Raw genomic sequence first — 22,127 nt, 5'->3', positions numbered from 1 at the left:
GCAGCTGAAAAGACGCAGACCCTGATTAGCTTTTTCCTGTACTTATTTTCAGAGGACCTTTTACATAGAATAGAATTCAACTTTGTCATTCCAGTGTCACAAGTACAGAGCACCGAAGTTCAATCTCTGCATTTAACTCATCCTTTATGGGAACAGTGGGCTGCTCTTGTGCTGCAGGGAAACAGTATGAGGTTAAGGGTCTTGCTAGGTCTTCAGGTCTTGTTAGTGGCAGTCCATGAAGTGGGACTTAAACTCAGAACCTCTGGGATCCAAGCATAATGGCCTAACCACTGGACCATCACTCCCCCTAAAACTGGGTAAGAGCATACGCCTGGTTTCACTGCTTCACAACTTATGTTTAAAGTTCTAAGGAAATCATATTTAAATGAAAAATCATTCTGGCTTAAACATTTATGTAAATGTTCTCTTTATGAGATTAGATATTGTCCCAAATTTGAGAAAATTTCTGCTTTTAAAAAGAATCTTGTCTTAAAATCTGTGTTTTTTTCATTATCTTCTGCAGGCTAGTTAGTTCTACGTCAGCCTGAACACCTAAATTCGGCCAATCATATATCAACGGCCATCTGTCAATCAAATTATTTCGGTCATAGCGTCTTGATTCATATGTCGCAGCTAAAATACGCAACGGTTGAAATCAGAATCCTTTCCTTTCCCATTGAGTTGCGTCCCAGTGTTCACATGGATGGACGTCTGTGTCTTCGGCAGGCGTAGAGCTAACAGAACTGGCAGCGTTGCGAGGCAAGGGCTCAAACATGTACGGCTGGAAGCCTACACCAAACCAAGCTTCTGCCTCCCTGGCGTCCTCTTCCACAACATCTTCGTCCCCGCTTTCCTGCTCTAAATAAAAAATGGATGACGGAGGAGACTCATCCACGACCTCCGACACTAAACTCTCCTCCTCTTGCATGTTTCCGCTTACCATAGCGTACCTTGACAGCGTCGTTTCTAAGTCAACAATTTAGTGCTACTTGGTCCCAATGGAATTTCCCATTGGGAACCTGCTAGCACTAAGATGCTAACTGGTTAGCAAGATGCTTCCGACAAACCGGTAACAATTAAACTTACTTATTAACATTCCGCCACAACAATCCCTTCCCCTTGATAAACGACCAAACCCATTCACGTTATTCGGTCGTGTAAAGTCGGGCACCACTCGGGAGAATTTGGAACTCAAACGGTTAGAACAGCGGCTATTATAGCTGATATTAGTAACATGCCAGGTTATCGAACCTGGGATGTTACACGTTTGAGGCAAACATGATGACCACTACAGGAACTACTCATTTAAATGCTGCTACTTTTTACTCCTTTCTTCTTTTAGCAGCCATGATAAAACTGAGGGAAAATTAGGAATGCAGAGAGAAACAGACCAGTAGGGGCAACGTTTGGTCTATTTATACTCGTACTGTCGTCTTCCATGTGTCTGGGACCCGGTCAATGGTGCAGCGCTAAGCAGAGACTTACAGCAGAGGAAACGAAGTCCCTCCAGTGTGTTCTGGGCCATCCTTTGGGCCTCCTCCAGGTAGGACATTCAACAAGCACCTGGTGGTCGGGTTCCTTCTCACTCACCTTTTAATTCCTGAGAGATTTCAGCTGCTCTCTTTGCTTTCCAGGCCTTTCTGCTCCTCTCTTTCTCCCTTTGCTGGTCTCAATCACCAGAGCTGGGAGTGAGGAAGGAGGGAGGAAAAGGAAGCAGGATGCTTCCTATCCTACTTCTGTTAGTATAGGGACCTTCTGACATTCCTGTTCCCCATTTAGGAGCGCTATGTTTTCCCACAATCCTTTGCTAACAGAGCGACTGATATAGCCGCCCTTAGAGTTGAGCATCTATCCATGATTGCTAAAGCAATGCACATGGGGCGTCACTGTGTTGCCATAGCAACAACTGGACTATTATTTACGGTACATCTTTGCTTTTGTGGCTCACCTGCAGAGGTGTCAATTAACAAAGTACAATACTTCGCTACTGTACTTAAGTACTCATTTTAGGTATCTATACTTTACTACATTACTTATTTTCTTCCTACTCATTACATTTTCACACAGTATCTGTACTTTCTATTCCTTACATTTTTAAAAAAAACGTTACTCGTTTCTCATCTCTGATGGAGATGAGAAATCTGCTTCCTGGTCTCTTGAAGGACCAATAGTTTGCATCCAATCTTTGAAATAAATGCTGTTAGTTTTTTGAAATATAGAAGAATTATGCTGTAATTTGTAGTTATTACCGATCTGTTGTTACTATATTTTACTTTGACAAACCGGATCTTCTCACCGTTTTTTTTCCTTTTTGGTGTAATTGCAATAACGGATTATGACCTGGCCGGACCGGAGCGTCATGTGCGCCATCCAATGCAGATCATTGGCTCCGCCCACATCTAGTGAAAACTAGTGTGATTGGATGAGTCATAGAAGGCAAACACTCATTGGTTAGCTAAAGGAAATCATCAGAAGCCAGCAGGTGTTCTTCAAACCGCTAACGTAAATTGTCTATGCCATGCTACAATGTGGGATTCAGAAAAAGATGTTGAAATGTCTGAAAGGTCGGACACAGGCGAGAGCGTATCGGGAGACGGAGACCAACCAGACCTCCCTCATCCTTGGCCCTGTCTCAGAGAATTTATAGAAATAGTCCAAATATTGAGCTTTAATTCATATAGCGGCATCTGGCTGTTTTCATTAAAGGTTACTTTATAATTTTATACTTTAAGTAGTTTTTGGAGCGCATACTGTTTCACTTTTACTTGAGTAAAGAGGTCAAGTTGATCCTTCAACTTTTACCAGAGTGTTTTTAAACTGCAGGATCTATACTTCTACTTAAGTAACTAATGTGTGAACTTTTGACACCACTGCTCACCTGCTGCTGCGTTCAGGTGCAGTTGGACATCTGGCCTCCGTTTTGGATACAGACTTGAAGAAAACTGAAAGAAATGTGAATAGATAAGCCATTTTTATCTGAAACTGAGGTTTTAACCGGTAACCTTGGAGACCGTGACCTCAGGAAGCATGTCTCTTTCATCCTAACTACGCTAAGCTACACTACGGCTAACTCTTCTTTTCAAACCTTGTGATCATTGATGCCTTTCCTGTTCAGCCAGCTGGGAGATGAATCTGCGCTTTAAAACTGTTCTTTCTGCTGTAAGATTTCTAACGAGTCCTTAGAGCTTCATCGCAGATTAAATACAAAAATCAGAGGAAATCCTTAAATCTGATCAATCCTTCCAACGGTCTGCATCCATCCCCTGCTGCTGTTCCAGCTGCCTGCAGGGGGCGGTAATGAGCCAACATCAAATCACTGAGACCAGAGGCAGAGCTTCATTCTAAATTTATTGTTGCATCGTCCAGAAAACAGCAGATAGAAATGTGAAAACATCTGTAAACACCAGATCAAAGTTACATTCTTACATTCAGCCGTGCAGAAAAAAAGGAGGAAAAACAGCAAAAACAGCAGAACCCTGAAGGTTTCATCACCAGCATAGAGAACAGGAGATCAGAGACACAGAGCAACATGTTGCATCATGCATCAAGGAAGAAGAATCATCATCATCAGGAGGAGCTGCCATGTTTCCCAGTCTGACTGAGGAGAGCAGCCATAAAGATGAACAATCAGATTAATTCAATCAGAAGGAAATGAAAACATTCACACTAAACCAGGAGGAGACTCAGATTAGGAGATTATCTGCTGCTAAAGGTTCTGATCTTCAGGCATCGCAGAGAAAAAGTGAGTAAATCCATCCTGTGAGCTAAAGTAGTGAAGGTTGGATGTAAACGAGTCGATGAGGTGGATGATCAGAACGGATCCTCTCCATGAAAGCCTCCAACAGGAACCATGTTTCTAAAACCATTTTCTTTTCTAGTGAATAATAATCTGCTTCAGGTGCAGAAGATGCAGACCCGTTTCCTCCATCCTGAGAACGGCCAATCAGAGAACGTTTTGACCCGTGCAGAAGAACATGAATGGATCGCAGACGTCAGTAGAAATCTAATCCAGTTATCAGATCAGCGTGTTTCTCATTGGACCAGCATGCAGCGGGTGAGTGGGAAGACCTGACAGCCTGCGGCACTCAACCACCATCAAACTGGGATTATATGGAGCTGCTGAGGTGCCAGCAGGAGCGTCTGCATGGTGGGATTATTTTCATTGCAGAACCGTACAGGTTCAGTGAGGACCCTCCTTCAGTGAGGACCCTCCTAATTGGTCAACCATCATCCATGTTTCCATCCCATAATGTCAGAAGTTCCCCTCCTGCCCTGGATAGGCTCCTCCTGTGGACCCCTGAGAGGAGCAGGAACAGGAGCTACAATCTGACTTCTTCAGGAGGAACCGTAGATGTTAGCTAATGTGTTAGCATTAGCTTTCCTGCAGCCAGCTATCGGCCCCTAAATGCTAACCCTGAGCAACAACCCTGAGCTTGCGCGTTCCTGCGGAGGGTTCGGTACTTCGTCACACCGAAGGAAAAAGGCGTAAATAACGCCATGGCAACGACTGCTTTCCTTTTTCTTTTATAACCCCCCCCCCCCCCCCATGCTTCAATCAAGGCGCCTTCCAGGGCTGAGAGTGAGACGTCACTGGGTTAGCGGCTCTGGTGGGTTTGGTTCTAGATTCAGCTACACTTTATAGAACCAGACAGGGAGTTCTGCTGACATCATGATCCACCGCAGCTCTTCTGGGTCAGGTGATTTAATTCCCCCCTTTATACTTACTTTGTTCCCTTTATTATTTTACTAATCAAATAATAATTTTATAATGAACAGATTTTCTGCTTTCATCTTTTTCTCCTCCTTCAGACGTCATTCCTTTAGATGGTTCTGGTTGTTCATCGGTCCATTAGTAGGAAAGGAGACTGTGCTGCGGCACTAAAGAGGCTCCGTAAGGCGAGTCTTATTAGAAACATTAACAACACTGATCGACTTCATGCAGCTTCATACGCAGAAAATCCACAACGTCTGGATGCAAACTGTAGGAAAACACAAGAGAGGCGATGCAGAGAAGCAGCCCTGCTGCTGCGCAGCCTGTAAACATGCTGAGGTGGGCTTCTGTGCTCCTATCGGAGAGGAGGAGGAGGAGGCGCGATCAAACTCCTCCAGGTGATGAGAGATGAAGGCACCGGCTTCTCTCCGCAGGCTACGCCTCTCTAAACGTCTTCCTGTCCCACAATGAGAAGATCTGTGTGAAACATGGAAATCCTGACAGCGACCACGAGGCGGCGGCGGCGAGCCGTTAGTCGTGGCTGAAGCTCCGCGGCAGCTCATTGGTCAGAATGTGCCAGCGCTCCACCCGCCGACCCTTGTTCTTCAGGCAGTCCATCCAGTGGCGGAGGGCGTCTCCCTGGGAGCGGCAGCTCAGGCAGACGCCACCTGGACACCAGGAGGACACAGAGAACAGTTAGAGACCGTCTCCCTCTGAGGACACCCGGAGGACACAGAGAACAGTTAGAGACCAAGGCTGAGGACACCTGGAGGACACAGAGAACAGTTAGAGACCGTCTCCCTCTGAGGACACCCGGAGGACACAGAGAACAGTTAGAGACCGTCTCCCTCTGAGGACACCCGGAGGACACAGAGAACAGTTAGAGACCGTCTCCCTCTGAGGACACCCGGAGGACACAGAGAACAGTTAGAGACTGTCTCCCTCTGAGGACACCCGGAGGACACAGAGAACAGTTAGAGACCGTCTCCCTCTGACGACACCTGGAGGACAGATCACCTGGATACCTGCAGCTAACAGAAGCATGGACACCCCATCATCATCCCCTCTTGCTATGGTGACCAACTAAGCAGGAACCTGTATGTTCTATCAACCTCTGACTGTCTGGAGGAGCTGCAGGAGACAACATGTCCACAGGACAACTACCTCCACCACTGTGGAGCATGGCGGTGGCAGCATCATGCTGAGCACCAGGCTGATGGAAAGTGGGCGAGGCTAAAACCAGGATAATCCTGGAAGAAGACCTGAGGAACTGGACCGATCAGTAAACCGAAGGAGTTCTCCAAGAAATGGAAAACTGAGACTGAGTGGAGCAGAAGGAGGAGGACAGAGGAGGAGCAGGGGACGTCCAACAGAACCTGAGGGTAAGTGCACACCGAGGGAGAGCAGGAAGAAACAGGAAAAGCTGAAGGAGACAGAAAGAAGAAAAACTCTACAGGAACGAAGAATCAGAAAGGAACTTCCAACGACGCCAAACATGAGAAAAAGTCGTACGGATCATTAAACGTCGGCAGGCCGATGGGCGGAGCTTCAGGTAACAGCAGATTGAGGGGTTAGAATGGCCTAATCAAAGTCTAGATCTAAACCCAACAGAGTGGATGTTTACCAGGTGTGGAGTCACCTGGAGTCAGTTATTTATAGGGAGAGGATTCAACCACTCAGGTGACAGGATGTGAGATTTACTTATTTCTGGTGTTTAATATGAACGAGATGCGGATCATTTAATTCTTATTTATTTATTTTTACATAAAGAACAACTGAAATTACTGTCAGATTACAGATAAATAGATTAATGCCGCGGTAAAAGGAATAACTCCAGGGTTAGGATTAGGATTAAATCTGATAACAGCCTACTGGCCCAATCTGGAGCCGTTCTATGGGACTGATAGCCGCTAATAACGGCTGTTTATGGGACAATGACATCAGAAGCGGCTGCAAACAGACAGAATTTACTGCGTAAAAGAGACTAAATCAACATGAGGAAGAACCCATGAGATGATGAACAGATTCTATATATTAGAACGTTTTTATTCTTCATTGATCTACGACCATTCAACAAATAATCCCAGAGTATTTTCATGTTCACATCAGTCTGTGGGAAGCCATTTAGTTATGAATTAGTTTAAATGAATATATATTATTAAAAAACATTATTTCCTTGTCAAAACTATTTCAAACAAGATTAAATTCTCCACATCTAGAATACACTTTCTTTATGTCTAGAAATTAATTTCAGATCTCCTAATATTCCTGGTCAGCATTTACATTATTTTGACTATGATAAAATATATGTCAGATATTATAAATAAATATTCAGTAAAGCTGATAAATGTCAGAATGGTCGCCTGAAACATTTCTAGGTACATAAAACTTAAATCTTACTTAGTTTATCTTAGTTTAAATTAGTTCAAATAGTTTAAATCTTAGTGTAAATAAATTTTATTTTCTGAAATTCAGTTTCTGCTGGTAAAATGTAATTTAGAAAACATTACACTAAGAGTAATCTTATTTTAGTGATCTACAAATGGAACAACAAAGAGGGGTGCACTAATATTAAATGTATAAATGGCCTGCCATAGGCCACTGCATATTAACCTTTGCATTAACTGCAGCAAAAGTCTGGAACTTCACTCATGGGCTGCATCCTTAGAAGGCCACATTCGAAGGCCGATGATGTCATAGCGCGGCGCCAAGGTCTGGTCGGATTCCAAGACTCCTCGATATGCGGCCGATAAATGCGTCCTTCTTTTAGCCCGATTTGAAGGACGGGTCCGCTGTATCCTCCGTAGCCTCAGGTATCCCAGGATTCATTGTGAGACCAAGCAAGCCGTGATGAGAGGAAAGGTTACTTGGCGCCAAGCAGTGGTGAAAATTGGAAGTGCAGTTTAATATAATCCAGTCAGTGAATAGTTCCGTTTGAGATGAATGAAAATAGTTGTTTTAATGGTTATAGAGTCAGATATGTGGCGGTAATGTTGGATTTATCTAAAGGTTTTTATCTGTTACTGATTAAATGGGTTTGGCTGGAATTTAAGGACAGATTCTAATATATCTGCGGGGGGGGGGGGGGGGACTAGAAATCTGATAGGAGTTACATTTTTTTTATTTTTCTTTTATAGAATAGAAAATGTCTTTATTGTCCCACAATGGGCAGATTTACTGCAGCAGGAAGATTATAGAAAATAGTCACACAAAATGTGACTAAATGTGACACAAATCTTTTCCTCCTGCCGACATTTCGGACTCACCGTGTCTGAAAATCCCAGAGAAATGATTGAAACCTGAACTCATCACAGGGCAGAGACATTCAGGGGTGCCAATACTTTCACACCCTGGACCAAAGGTCGTCAGGTAGGTTTCTGTGGCCCTGTGAGGTCCGGGGGATATGTGGACACCTCCACAGCCCTGTGGACATCTAGGAGTTGTCCTGTAGGGGGCAGCGTGGCTAATTACTGGAGCTGCAGCTTGGACCAGGCTTACCGATGAAGTCATTGGAGCGTCCCAGATCGTAGTCCCACACTGTCACCTCCAGGGTCTTCTGGGTCAGCTCTGATAGAGAGATCTCATAGAAGAAGTCCTGCAGAGGAAGAGAGCAGAAGCTGGAGGAGCTTCAGTGAAGCAGCAGCTCAGGAACTCCTCCACCCTCTGGAGATGGAGGCTTACCTCGTTAAACTCAGGGTTCAGGGTCTTCTTCATCACGGCTGTTTTGTGCTTTGATTTCTTCTCAATGTCGGGCTTCAGGTATCTGATGGCAGAGGAAGACGAGGATGAAGGTCTGAGAACTTCTCCATATTTGGTCTCCTTCCTCCTAAACTGCTCATCAGGGAAGGACCTGCTGGTCATCCATCCATCCATCCATCCATCCATCCATCATCCATCCATCCATCCATCCATCCATCCATCCATCCATCCATCATCCATCTATCCATCCATCCATCCATCCATCCATCATCCATCCATCCATCCATCCATCATCCATCCATCCATCCATCCATCCAACCATCATCCAACCATCATCCATCCATCCATCATCCATCCATCCATCATCCATCCATCATCCATCCATCCATCCATCCAACCATCCATCCATCATCCATCCATCATCCATCCATCCATCATCCATCCATCCATCCAACCATCATCCAACCATCATCCATCCATCCATCCATCCATCCATCCATCCATCCATCATCCAACCATCCATCCATCAATCCATCATCCATCCATCATCCATCCATCCATCCATCCATCCATCAATCCATCATCCATCCATCATCCATCCATCTATCCATCCATCCATCCATCCATCATCCATCCATCCATCCATCATCCATCCATCATCCATCCATCCATCCATCATCCAACCATCCATCATCCATCCATCTATCTATCCATCCATCATCCATCCATCATCCATCCATCCATCCATCATCCAACCATCCATCATCCATCCATCCATCATCCAACCATCCATCCATCCATCATCCATCCATCATCCATCCATCTATCCATCCATCCATCCATCCATCATCCATCCATCCATCCATCATCCAACTATCCATCATCCATCCATCTATCTATCCATCCATCATCCATCCATCCATCCATCCATCCATCCATCCATCCATCCATCCATCCATCATCCATCCATCCATCCATCCATCCATCATTAGTAAAACCTGGCAGATGTTCTCCTCTGGAGGCCTTCAGGTAATTATGGAGAGAGCAGGAACCTTCCTGTCAGCTCAGACCTCCACCTCTTCCTCCAACACTAACCTGGCTGAGATGATCTTAGCCCACTCACATTTTGACGTAGGGGTCTGAGAACCCGTTGACATCCATGGCTGCCAGGTGAGCACAGCGCCTCACGCCCACACAGAGGCCGCCATGCCGGCCTCCGTCTCCTCCATCGGCGTCCTCTGGATGGATGGGGGGCAGGAACTGGAGGGACAGCAGCAGACGTCCTCTCTCCTCCAGGCTGTGCAGCTGCTCGTTCTCCCACTGCAGAGAGGACCACACAGACCAGCTCAGTCCCAGCAGGTCCAGTCTGACCAGTTCTGTTCCACTGGTGACCTTCACCCAGGCTAGATGTGACGCGCTGGTTCAGTCGGAATCAAAATGTTTAGTTTACTATTTATTGTACTAATTTGACATAATCAGGATGATTCAGCCATTCATCGTTTCATTAACCCATTCACCCCCAGTCTGCCAAACCCAGTTCTTCCTGTCAAACTGGACCAGTGTCTCCGTCCTGCAGACGTTCCCACAGAGACGAGGACAGCAGGTCTTCTTTCCCACCCTCAGATCCTCCATCTCTTCCTTCACATGCTGACCTGATCTGTATTCAGGCCGACATCCAGGAGGAGAGAGCAGCTTTGTGTGTCTGAAACATCTGCAGAGCTTTCATCCAGCTGACTTTAATGCTGCAGCAGCTGGAAATGTCATCAGCTTCCAGGTGAGCGGCTGACTGACAGCTGCGGCAAACATTTCCCACCACAGTGAGTGTTTGAAAGTAAAGGTCTGAGCTTCAGAAGGCGCCCAGATCTCCTGACAGCTGGATTAACCGCTGGCTGGGTCTGAAAATCTGCCCTTCCATCAATCAAAAAGGATGAATTTAAACTTTTTACTGTTTCATTTGTTCAGGTGGGAAAACTGCAGGAATGAAGAGAGTCAGACCCTGAATCCAGGTGGCACTGAAAAATAAAGATTAGCAGAAACACTTGGAAGGAAAAGTCCTGTCAGAAGCTCTGGATTACAGATTAGATCCATAATCTCTGTTTTTCCTCAGTGTCTGAGCTGAATGCAGGTCAGACTGCAGCTGCTGCCTGGTTGATCATCATCAGCTCAACGTGTCGCTGAAGTCCATCTGTCCCACCTGCATGACTCAGATCAGTGACATGTTCTGCTGCAGCAGCTCAAAGGGAAACCCAAACAGTTCCTGGATCTGTGGATTATTCATGGACCAGATGCCTGAAGATGATCCGTAACCTGAGTCCGCTCCGTTTGATGCGACCTTCTGAAAACGAAGGTGTGTTTCTGTTTGATTTCTGCCTTTAGGGAGGATTTATTATATTCTGTCTGTTGGTTCTTTCCCTGCAGACATATTCAGCTTTGCGCATAATTAATACAGAAGCACAGAGTCTGCGTTAAACTAACCACTCCATGAGAAATAATACTGAAGCTTTCAGGTTGATGCCTCTAATTAGACAGATTTTGTGCTCCAATTAATTCAATTAGACTATTTTTTCTATTCAGACAGAAACTGAAGCAAATGAACAAAGAGTAAAAACATTAAGCTGCTTAATTAGATCTCTGCTCAGACTCCAGTTAATCAGCAGAAAAGAAAAAAGCAGAGAAGCTGCTGCTTGTTTCTGTGTTTAGGCTCCATGTCATTAGCTAAAGCTCCTGTTTGTCTCCATGCTGAGTTCAAACGGCTGCAGAGGCAGCCGGTAAACACCTCTGCCTTTGTCCAAACACCTGCAGCATTTCTGAGCGGCAGGCTAACAAGCTCACACAGCCGGAAACAACAAGCAGAGGATTGGCTTCTGCAGTCTAACAGTCCACACACGTCCAAACGGGTCTCCTTTCCACCCCAGCCGCTCAGCCAAACACACGAACTTCATTAAAGATCGGAGATCTATCAGGACAGAGCTAGAACATAGAAATCCAGTCTATATTTCTGCTGCTCTGTTGGATGAAAGCTGCACATTTTTCAATGTTTAAACATTGGAGCTGTGCAGGCTGAGCCCCAGCAGGACATTCCTCCTCAGCTTCAGAGAGGAAGTCCTTAAAAACCAGCTGTTCACCACCAATCCATCACCACAGCTTCCAGCAGCCATTTTTTATTTTACAGGTATAATGAAAGTTAAACATAAATCCAAAAATAACCACATTTATAACTGGAGGCTAAAGAACGTTCAGCTGGGAGGAGGGCTGGGATCCCATTTCAGGATAATTCAGCTACAGACGGTTAGTTATTAACCCTTTACTTCATCTCATTTATTACATGTTTTAGAATTAGTTAAAGAAATAATGTTGTTTAATAAAACGCCACTGATTGGGACTCAGAAGCATTTCTGGTTGCGCAAATTAGCTGATGGTTCGCATCGCGCTACCGGGACCAACTGGGTGGGAGAATCTGATTCTAGCTGATCTGTCCCAGAAGAACGATCCGTCCCGGAAGCACGATCCGTCCCAGAAGCACGATCCGTCCCGGAAGAACGATCCGTCCCGGAAGAACGATACGTCCCGGAAGAACGATCCGTCCCAGAAGAACGATCCGTCCCGGAAGAACGATTTATCCCGGAAGAACGGTTCGTCCCGGAAGAACAATCCGTCCCGGAAGAACAATCCGTCCCGGAAGAACAATTCGTCCCTGAAGAACAATTCGTCCCTGAAGAACGATTCGTCCAGGAAGAACGATTCGTCCCGGAAGAACAATCCGTCCCGGAAGAACAATTCGTCCAGGAAAAACGATTCGTCCTGGAAGAACGATTCGTCCCGGAAGAACGATTCGTCCAGGAAGAACGATTCGTCCCTAAAGAACGATTCGTCCCGGAAGAACGATCCGTCCCTAAAGAACGATTCGTCCCTGAAGAACAATCCGTCCCGGAAGAACAATTCGTCCCTGAAGAACGATTCGTCCCGGAAGAACGATTCGTCCCTGAAGAACGATTCGTCCCGGAAGAACGATTCGTCCCTGAAGAACGATTCGTCCCGGAAGAACAATCCGTCCCGGAAGAACAATTCGTCCAGGAAAAACGATTCGTCCTGGAAGAACGATTCGTCCCGGAAGAACGATTCGTCCAGGAAGAACGATTCGTCCCTAAAGAACGATTCGTCCCGGAAGAACGATCCGTCCCTAAAGAACGATTCGTCCCTGAAGAACAATCCGTCCCGGAAGAACAATTCGTCCCTGAAGAACGATTCGTCCCGGAAGAACGATTCGTCCCTGAAGAACGATTCGTCCAGGAAGAACGATTCGTCCCTGAAGAACGATTCGTCCCGGAAGAACAATCCGTCCCGGAAGAACAATTCGTCCCGGAAGAACAATTCGTTCCTAAAGAAAGATTCGTCCTGGAAGAACAATCTGTATCATCATCAACCAGATATCCGGGTCGTCCTCCATTTTATTTTGTTAAAAAGAACTAAATGAAGTTTATCCCTCCCTAAAATACTAATTGTACTAAACTATAATGTGTTAAAGGTTAATAATGTATTTCCTGATAAAATAAAAGCATTTAAATCCTTCCTGTTTCATCCTCTGTTCCTGATCTGTAGGAAATGGGATGCTACGCTACTTCCAGGAGCTAACTTTATCAGCTTTGGATTTAAACATAAATCTAGTCTTTTATAGTTTAATATTTTCCTTTCATGCTAACATTATGCTATATAGTTAATCTATAGAAAGAAACATCTAGAATGCAGATAAACATGGTTTAATCAGATTTACTGCTCTGATCATGATGACGTCAGAGAAGCTGTTTAACAGAGAAAAAGCAGCACAATTGTCTCAGAAAAGTCATTAAAATTGTTTTTTAGCATTATTTAGTGATTTAAGTATAGAAATAAGTAATTTTAGAACCATAATTACATTACTTATGGAAACCTGGATGTATATCTGGTTGAGCAAATGAGCTGATGGTACAGATCACTGATCTCTATTTATTGGGAAGCCATCAGCCGCCATCTTGGTACTCCCCCCTCCCACAGACGCGCCATAAAATGCCTCCCTGTGCAGCATTTGGCTGCAAAAACCAGCAATTTTCGGGCTGCAGGAAGACATCTTTTGGTAATTTCCCAGTCAGCTGATGAACTAAGCAATAAATCCATCTATAGCCAATGGATCCTATAGTTTGGCGTAATTTTCGGACAGTTTTGTCAATAACAGCCAGCACCGTTTCAGCCGCGCAAAATTCTGTAGGCAGCTGTTTGGACCGCTCAGTGGCAGCACCAGGGGGCTATTTCCTAATTCGAATATCTAAAGGTGTCAGTTTGAAGAGTCAGAACTACGTTTGCGATATCTTGATTGTAATTCCTGACACTTTAAAAGACAAATCAGGCGACTTCATTCGAGATATCTCAAAATGCATTTGGACTCTCCAAAATGTAATAGAAGATATCTTGAATGGTTATTTTCAATAGTCATTACATAATTTCCGATATCTTAAATTGTTATTCGGATCGTTTGTTTTTCCTATTTAAAACTTCTGTTTTGATGTCTTACAAGTAATTACTGGATGGTCAGAAGAGGTTGACTTTATGATAAAATGCCTTGCCATACAGCTGTGGATAAACATGCCGCATGTTTTTTGTTCATTCTGTTGAAAAGTTCAAACCAAACAGTCAGGCTGCGGTTAGCATGCAAAGCGTATTAGTTAACATAATGAGGAATTAGCATCCTTTGCTTGGGCTAGCAGGGGTTAGCATAGTTAGCTTGTGTTGGAATTGTCGGCTAGCTTTATTTGTAGTTAGAAATCTGGGCTTTTAATCATTTATCGATATGATGTCACTTCCTCTGGTTCCTGTTATTCCAGAGGGTTTAGTCGCCCTTTAATCTCACATCAGGTTACTGAAATAAATGCACTTTATGAAATAGTAGGAAGAAATTAGAAACTGAAAGACGTATTTTAATATAAAGGTTAAACACTGGAAAATACATGGGAATATAATTTTAAAATAAAATAAAAAACATCAAGGGAAGATGATTGAATTTAATTAGTCAATGTTAGAATTTAGGATGTTTGGCAGGTTCAGAAACACAGAATGCCTTGTAATCTTATCTAATTAAACCTAAACAATCTAATCTAACCTAATCTAGTCTAATACAACCGAATCCGGTCTGATTTAATCTAATCTGAACTAATCAACCGTAAATAATCAAATCTAATAAAACCTAAATAATCTAATATAACCTGATCTAATCCAAACTAATCTAATCGTGTCTAGTCTGATTTAATCTAATCCATCCTGATCTAATTTAATACACTAAATTAATTTAATCTAAATTAATGCCATTTATCTAATAAAACTTGATCTAATCCAAATTAATCTAATCTAACCTAATCTGATTGGCTTGTTCTGTGTTTCAAAGCTCCTCCCTGTTGAACCAGAGCAGCTCTGTGGTTCCAGATGATCCCGTTTTCCCAGATAAAGATGTAGGAGGAAGTGACAGGATGAAATCAGCGTTCATCCTTTCATCCTGGACCTGATGGTGTTAGAGACGTTCTGTGTCTCCTGCAGGTCCTTCAAAGGAGCCTGAAGTCTTGGTTGTTTCATCTGATGACGGTTTAATGATCCCAGTTAGGGAGCGACTAATGAGGACTAATTCAGATAATAGCTTTCACTCCATGCCGCCGCTATTATCTGCCCACATGGAGAAGAGTGAGAATCACAGAGATGAGCAGCATCTACACACAGATCTACACACACAGATCCGTTTGATGCCACATGGTCCAACGTTCCCACCTGATCAGAACCAACCTGTCCTGCTGATCTTTCCGGCGGCTGCAGATTCGTTCGTTATGCTTTTATTTCACCTCCTTGCATTCATCCTAAAAAAGGCCGTTCTGCGTAATAACAGTTTAATTCTAGTTTAATTATGACCTAAACTAAGTGCTTCATAGGGGAAAAAATATTCCTTCAATTTCATACAATGAGCCAAACTTTGAAATCGTTTGCAAACAAAGACATTCTGGAAAATAAAAGGATAAAATATTAATATTAGCTTCATGTTTGCAAAGTTAAAGTTATAATTCCCTCTAATAGAGGGAAGGTTTTATTAACAGGAAGTTTTTACTGGTTTTAATGCGTGATGTCCTGCATGCTAATGATCGTAGATCTATGTAGAACTAATGTGCAGCTCTATAAAAGAACTCCACCTGGTTTGGAGAAAATAAAGACCAGCAGTTAGTCTCCTTCAAACTGAACTTTGACCTGGGCATCGAGAAGATTGCATTCGGTGTATTACATCATGAGAAGCACGGGGTAACCTTTAGCTAAGCTAGGTGTTAGCTAAGCTAGGTGTTAGCTAAGCTAGGTGTTAGCTTGCGCTGCGACATTTTCCTGCAGGTTATCAGCTTTTCTGTTCTGTCCATCAGACAGGATGCAGATCTGTGTTCCATTCCTCTCTGAAGGAACCTGACCTCTTTACTCAAGTAAAATTGAAAAAGTATGCGCTCCAAAAACTACTTAAAGTATAAAAGTATAAAGTAACCTTTAATAAAAACAGCCAGATGCCGCTATATGAATTAAAGCTAAATTTTTGGCCTATTTCTATAAATTCTCTGAGATAGGGCCAAGGATGAGGGAGGTCTGGTTGGTCTCCGTCTCCCGATACGCTCTCGCCTGTGTCCGACCTTTAGACATTTCAACATCTTTTTCTGAATCCGACATTGTAGCATGGCATAGACAATTCACGTTAGCAGTTTGAAGAACACCTGCTTGGGGGCCTGAGGATCAACCAGGCCATGATGGGCTGCATGAGGAGGAAGAAAGCAGAGCCAGGGCCAAGCACTGACCCTGGTGAGACGGAGGAGGATTAGGAACCAGAGGCACCACAGTTTCCAGAACCTCCATGCTCGACCTGCTACACCTAGCAAACCATCAGAACAGCGTCAGGTTTTATGGCCGGCTGCAAACGAGGAGGCTGAGTGGCGGCAGTTTGACGAGGATGGTGATGCTACTCTAAATGCATCTTGCAGAGAAGTTGATCAGCGACTCCAGTTGATGAGCAGCCTAATCATCAGCATCGGTTCAGAGAGATTACATAAAAGGCTCAGAACTTGCTAGGCCAAGACCAGAATCGCCGGTATAAGAGGGCGTGCGAGGAGGAAAGACCAGCCCTGAGAGAACTCTGGGACATCCTGAGGCAGAAACTCGTATCTCTGCATTGGGCTGAGTGGCACAGGCAGAGAGAGAGAGGGCTCGTAAGCGAACGGCCTTTGTTGCAAATCCGTTTTGATCTATGAAGCAGCTGTTGGGGCCGACGCAGAGTGGGACCCTGCAATGCTCAGAGAATGAGATCAACCAGAGCCTTAGTGCCACATACAGCAGGAGGGAGGAGGATCTGCCTACCTGCAGAGAGCTACCCGCACCTCCAACACCATCTGTCCGGTTTAACATTAAGGAGCGCACGCTGGCAGAGGTCAGGAGCATCCTACGAGCTGCAGGTACCAGTGCAGGCCCAGGTGGGGTGCCCTACAAAGTCTGCCTGAGACTCCTGGAGAGGCTCTGGAGATTTATTAGGGTATTATGGAGGAGGGGGGAGTGGCTTAGCAATGGCGTCACTCAGAGGGGGTTTGGATACCGAAGGAGGAGGACGTGAGTGACATCACGCAGTTCCGCTCCATCTCCCTACTCAGTGTGGAAGGCAAAGATTCTTGCTAACAGGTTATCTGAGAATCTCCTGAGAAATTCCTACATTGAGACCTCTGTGCAGAGGGGCGGAGTTCCAGGCGTGCGAGGCTGTTTGGAACATGCAGGAGTGATGAACCAGGTGATCCGGGAGGCGAGAGAAAACCGAGGAGACCTCTGGCTGACTTGGCCAATGCCTACGGATCTATTCCACACGCTTCTGTCACAGGATGTTGTCAGTTTGTAAACTAATCTAATCTCAGCGGTCTAGAGGGAAGTCAGCCGATCCTCTCTGATGTTTGATCATCAGGTCTGAGCTTCTCCTGCGTCTTTTCTTCCTGATCTTAATGTTGGTTGAAGGGGGAGGAGTAATGAGAGGAAATCGGAGGAGCCTCAGGGTGAAGTCAGAGCTCTAAGGAGAGAGGAGGCCTCAGAGGAGCTCCTTCCTTTCATCTTTGAACAGAGAGAGGAGGACAAGCAGAGCTGCTCCTCCTCAGGAAGCCTCCTGTTCTCAACAGGACCGAGATAAACATCAGTCAGTGAGGAGGAGGAGGAGGAGGAGGAGGAGGAGGAGGAGGAGGAGGAAGGTCTGCAGCTGCTCATCTCCTGCTCTAGATCTTCCTCCTGTTTCAGCTTCAGATCTTCCTCTCCTTCTGATCCTGGTACCTGGAGCAAAGCGGACCTCTGCTCTCCAGCCTGGATCTACAGCATATGGAGCAGAAAGTTCTTCACCAACAGCTGCACTAAAGCAATAAACCAAAGATGGTTTCAGAGCCGCTCTGCATCTTCAGAGAAACTTCAGAGAAAAGCCTCTCAGGGGAGGACTTTATACAAGCCTCCAGTTAAAAAACCCGCTGGTGATCTGATGGATAATTTCACACCTTATTTATCGCGGTGTTTCAACCCTTTCTGCGGTCTGTCTGAAAACGCGTCCCATGTTTTTATGGAACAAACCAGGCTAAAGACCATTTTTAGCCTTTTAATTACCGTATTTTCACGACTATAAGGTGCAGTGGCGGCCGGCCCATAGGGGGCGCTGGGGCACCGCCCTCCCTGATAAGAAGAGAGAAACGTAAAATATATTTTTAGAAATTAACTCATAAATGTCAGTTTTACTCTCTAGACTGTGTAACTATAAGCAAAACAAATTATATAAACTACATTTCCCTATCTACTGTCATTAATTTGTGGATTTCCACAGACAGACTCCTACCGTCTCTGTTCTGGGGGCTGTGATCAGACAGCCCCACATTTGCAGAGAATCTGTCAATCATGTACTATTGCTAGGTGAATTTAATGGCCAATCAGCGTCTCGGAACTTTATGGTCTTGGGGCGCTGAAAATACTGCGCTTTAACAGGCTTCTGAACCCAAGCGCAGGTGCAGACAATTAGAGTGAAGATGGCGAATGTAAGAGCGAGATGCAGCTTCCACCAAATTCGGTGAGATCCTTATTTATCTACCCGTTTGCCAGAAGAACATCCCTGTTGTATGATATGAACATTTCATGTCATGGTTATTGTGACTGTGACGAATCCACCTCGTCCCTTAAAACAACCTCTCTAACTTTGCGCGCCACACACACATTCCTGTTATACTGTGTTTGTGAGGACCAATAAACTCGCGCTGAGACCAGTAGCTCCATGAACTTAAAACACACAAGCTGTCCTGGTTACCTGCTGGCATATTGAGGGTGCACACTTAATATTTCAGTGGGGTTAGCCGTGTGTGTGTGTGTGTGTGTGTGTGTGTGTGTGTGTGTGTATGTGGGGGGTGTGGGTGTGTACGTGTTTATGCGGGGACTTGTCATCTTCAGTCTGGCTGCGTCTTTGCTGGGTTCAAACCCAGTTTGGTGTAATTGAATAAGTCAATGAAAAAAGAATTGTGTAAAAGAATTAAGTTGTAAAAATTATTTGTTTTTGTACATCAATTGTTTGTGGAGGTAATATATGGACAAAACTGATTAATGAGAAGAAATCAGAAATAAGAGAGCCTAAGGTGAGGGGCTTAAACTATTTAATGAGGGCTGTGGGAAGAAAAGCGGCAATTTTTGTTGTCTGTTTCTTTGTTACATTGCTGGTAACTGGAGGGAGGCTGAGGCCCAGAGTATCTTGTACATGTTTAGTTTCTTTTGCATCCTGTTTTGAGTTTTTGAGCTCAATAAATCACCAACACCGGTAACCCGACTGAGACTGGATTCTTGGAGGCCAAAGAACCCCGTCACAGTGACCCAAATCATCACTGTTACTGTTATTATATAGTAAATTAAATCATTACTGTTAAATTGTATGTATTGTCCAATTGTTTATTTGAATTCTTATTCCGGGTTAGTTGGAGACATACACTAGGCTATATCAGCCCCACCAAAAATATTTTTCACCAGCCGCCACTGATAAGGTGCATATAAATGTCTTTTTTTTCCCTCAAAATGTGCGGTGCGCCCTATGTGTGTTACTGCGGACGTTGTTGAGACCGCCATGAGAACGTTAAGGGGGGAAGTGTGGGCGTGGATTGTGTATAAAAGAACAGGTATGTGCTTTATCCAGAACTCCTCATCTCCTCATTTAGGAGATGATGAAAGAGTGGCTGAATGTAAAGAGACCAGGTGGTTTTTTTCCACTCATCACCATCGCTGTTAATCTGTGACTCCATGCGTGCCCATCTCACAGCTGATGTGAAAAACACGGTAAAACACATGAACGCTGTGCTCGCTGTTATAGCGGTAGGTTTGACAAAGGAACTTCAACCGCTCGACATCGGTGTGAACCGGACGCAGCAGAAGCAGCAGAAGCAGCGAGTTTACATGCTAAGTCAATGGTTGACGCGCGTATAGGTGCAGCAAAAGGTCCAGCAGCGCGTCGGGAGCGTTTAAGCATCTGACACGCTTGACGTGCTGCAAATGTGCTGCTGCTGCTCGAGATGGAAACCTTGACCTTTAGCCTCTGGACATCAACCAATGAGAGAAGCTGATCTGGGAGCTGGCAGGGAGTCAGACGCAGCACTGCTGATGCAGAGCGCTATGATCACTCCTCTGAAACAGTTTATTAACGCCTAAATTAACTTCAAATGTAGAAACCTGCCGGCAGAATATGTTGGCTTTTATTATCCTGCTGTCTGGGAAGTTCGGTCTGGCATTGCTCAACAGTAGCACGAGTATTATCGCCCACTCTCTGGCGATCCAATCAAATTGTCAGGGCGGGCTTTATACGATGATGGACAGATGATCAACAGTAATGTAATCAACCATGTCACCAAAGCGCGCTTGGGCGACAACAACAATGGCAGCCGCTGGAGAGTTGAGGTGAGTAGATTCTGCTATTAGGTCTGTTCTAGAAGATATCGACAGCAAATTAATTTTAAAAGAGGAACAGAGAAACGCGATCAAGGCTCATCTTCTTATTCTAGGCGTGAAACTGCACGCTTTGATTTTTGTTGACAACAACTATGCCTCGCTTAACATACAGTACGTCACGCACTCCGTTGCTCTTATTGGTTGTAGGTCTATCCAATTGAGTCCAGAGGAATTTTTTTTCCTGGTTCGTTCGAAACACGCCCCATAATCACAGCTCTATGTAGCAGCATCAGACTCATTCTGACTAGAATTGAGTAGGACTACATCAGGCTAGAGTAGCTCCACCCAACGCGCGTCAGACGCACTTTACCACCGCGCAGCCAGAGCAGCAAAGCTGCTTCAGCCGCGCGTCAGAACTAACTGGTACAATCTAACCTGCAGGCAGCAGGATAATAAAAGCCAACATATTCTGCCAGCAGATTTCCTCCGCTGCATGCTTGCTGTGAGGAATTGCTGCAGAGTCTGATTGTCACCAGCTGGTTTATCTGAGATAGAAAATTTGAACCTTAAATCTGACTGGATAATCTGATTGAACTGGATCTATAAAGAGATGAACGGTTGGAGTTTGGAGCTGTAGAAATAAACTGTATAGATGTGAAACTTCAGCTGGTTCTGGTATCTGCTTGGTTCCAGGATCTACAGCCTGGTAGGAGGAACCTCACCTCTCTCAGGTAGCAGGAGATCCCTCTGAGGGCTTCACCCATGGCGCTGGGGGACGGCAGCTGGAGGAGGACACAAAGAAGACGGTGAGGACGCTGGTCCACTTTCAGCAGACCTTCAGGTTCGCCTGATCTGATGGAGGCACCAGAAACCTCCATTATCTACTGAGGAGGCCAGACGTCCAGCTACAACCTTCAGGAATCTGCCCTTTAAAAGCCCAACAACCGTTTCCATAGCAACCTGCAGCCCTGATGGACGTTTCTCTGGTCTCATCCTGATGTAAACAAAGACGTCCCAAGTTCCAAAAACTCATTTCAGGGAGATGCTTATCATAACGGGGGCCAGTGCCCCTGTTATGGCCCCTGTACTGAAGACATAATACTATAAAGACATTCTAACAATGATCTGCGCTGGAACAGACATGGTTACTGATTGGTCCTTTGGATCTATTTCATTCTTTTCTTTACAAATTCTGTTTTATTAATTATTTAAAACCAATAAGCTGATAGCTTCAGTGCTGAGATAGGATCCCAGTTTTCATCTGATAAATGTTGTTTTTTCACAACAAACTAAAAAAAATGCTCTAATTTTTAAAGATAAATTTAACAGTTTTTCTTGAATTCTAATCAAAATTTTATAGAAAACAATAGTTTTAACTTTAATTAAGTAAAAAAAATGTAAAATTCCTAAATTATAAATGTATATTGACCTCATCAGAAATTTAATTTTTACGTAACCTAATTGAGAAGAATTTTCCCTTCATGCAGCTATATTAATATATTTGAATCTTTATTATTAAAGTATTTCTGATTCCTGGTTGATGGGACAGGTGTTGTGAATGAAATGGTGCCCAGCTTGATGTGTGTCTCTGAATGTGAGCATTGATGACTGAAAGACGTCTTCTGCCTCTATTTATCTGTTTACTGCAGTCTGTTGGATTCAGGTTCATTTAAAGACATTTCAATTAGTGGGAAAAATTACGGGAGAGAATATAAAAAAAAAAGTCTAATCAACAGAAACTTTAGCGACCCCC

General features: G+C 44.4%; 1 protein-coding gene across 2 annotated transcripts in view; it reads right to left on the bottom strand.

The window, feature by feature from the left end:
• Positions 1-4,598: 4,598 nt before the first annotated feature.
• Positions 4,599-22,127, bottom strand: part of doc2a (double C2-like domains, alpha) — a 41,708-nt gene continuing 24,179 nt past the window's right edge. For both annotated transcript variants that reach the window (XM_038295226.1, XM_038295227.1), the window contains 5 exons: positions 21,097-21,156; positions 9,534-9,730; positions 8,393-8,474; positions 8,210-8,306; positions 4,599-5,379 (listed from right to left, as the gene is read on the bottom strand). In XM_038295226.1, the coding sequence (XP_038151154.1) occupies positions 5,243-5,379; positions 8,210-8,306; positions 8,393-8,474; positions 9,534-9,730; positions 21,097-21,156 (573 nt within the window). In that variant the 3' untranslated portion in view covers positions 4,599-5,242. The remainder of the gene's footprint in view (positions 5,380-8,209; positions 8,307-8,392; positions 8,475-9,533; positions 9,731-21,096; positions 21,157-22,127) is intronic.

This window comes from Cyprinodon tularosa, unplaced genomic scaffold, assembly GCF_016077235.1.
Source record: "Cyprinodon tularosa strain WSP-4 unplaced genomic scaffold, ASM1607723v1 ctg352, whole genome shotgun sequence".
Classification (NCBI taxonomy): domain Eukaryota; kingdom Metazoa; phylum Chordata; class Actinopteri; order Cyprinodontiformes; family Cyprinodontidae; genus Cyprinodon; species Cyprinodon tularosa.
Note: the sequence above shows the minus strand (reverse complement) of the source record. Positions and strands in the feature narration are given on the sequence as shown.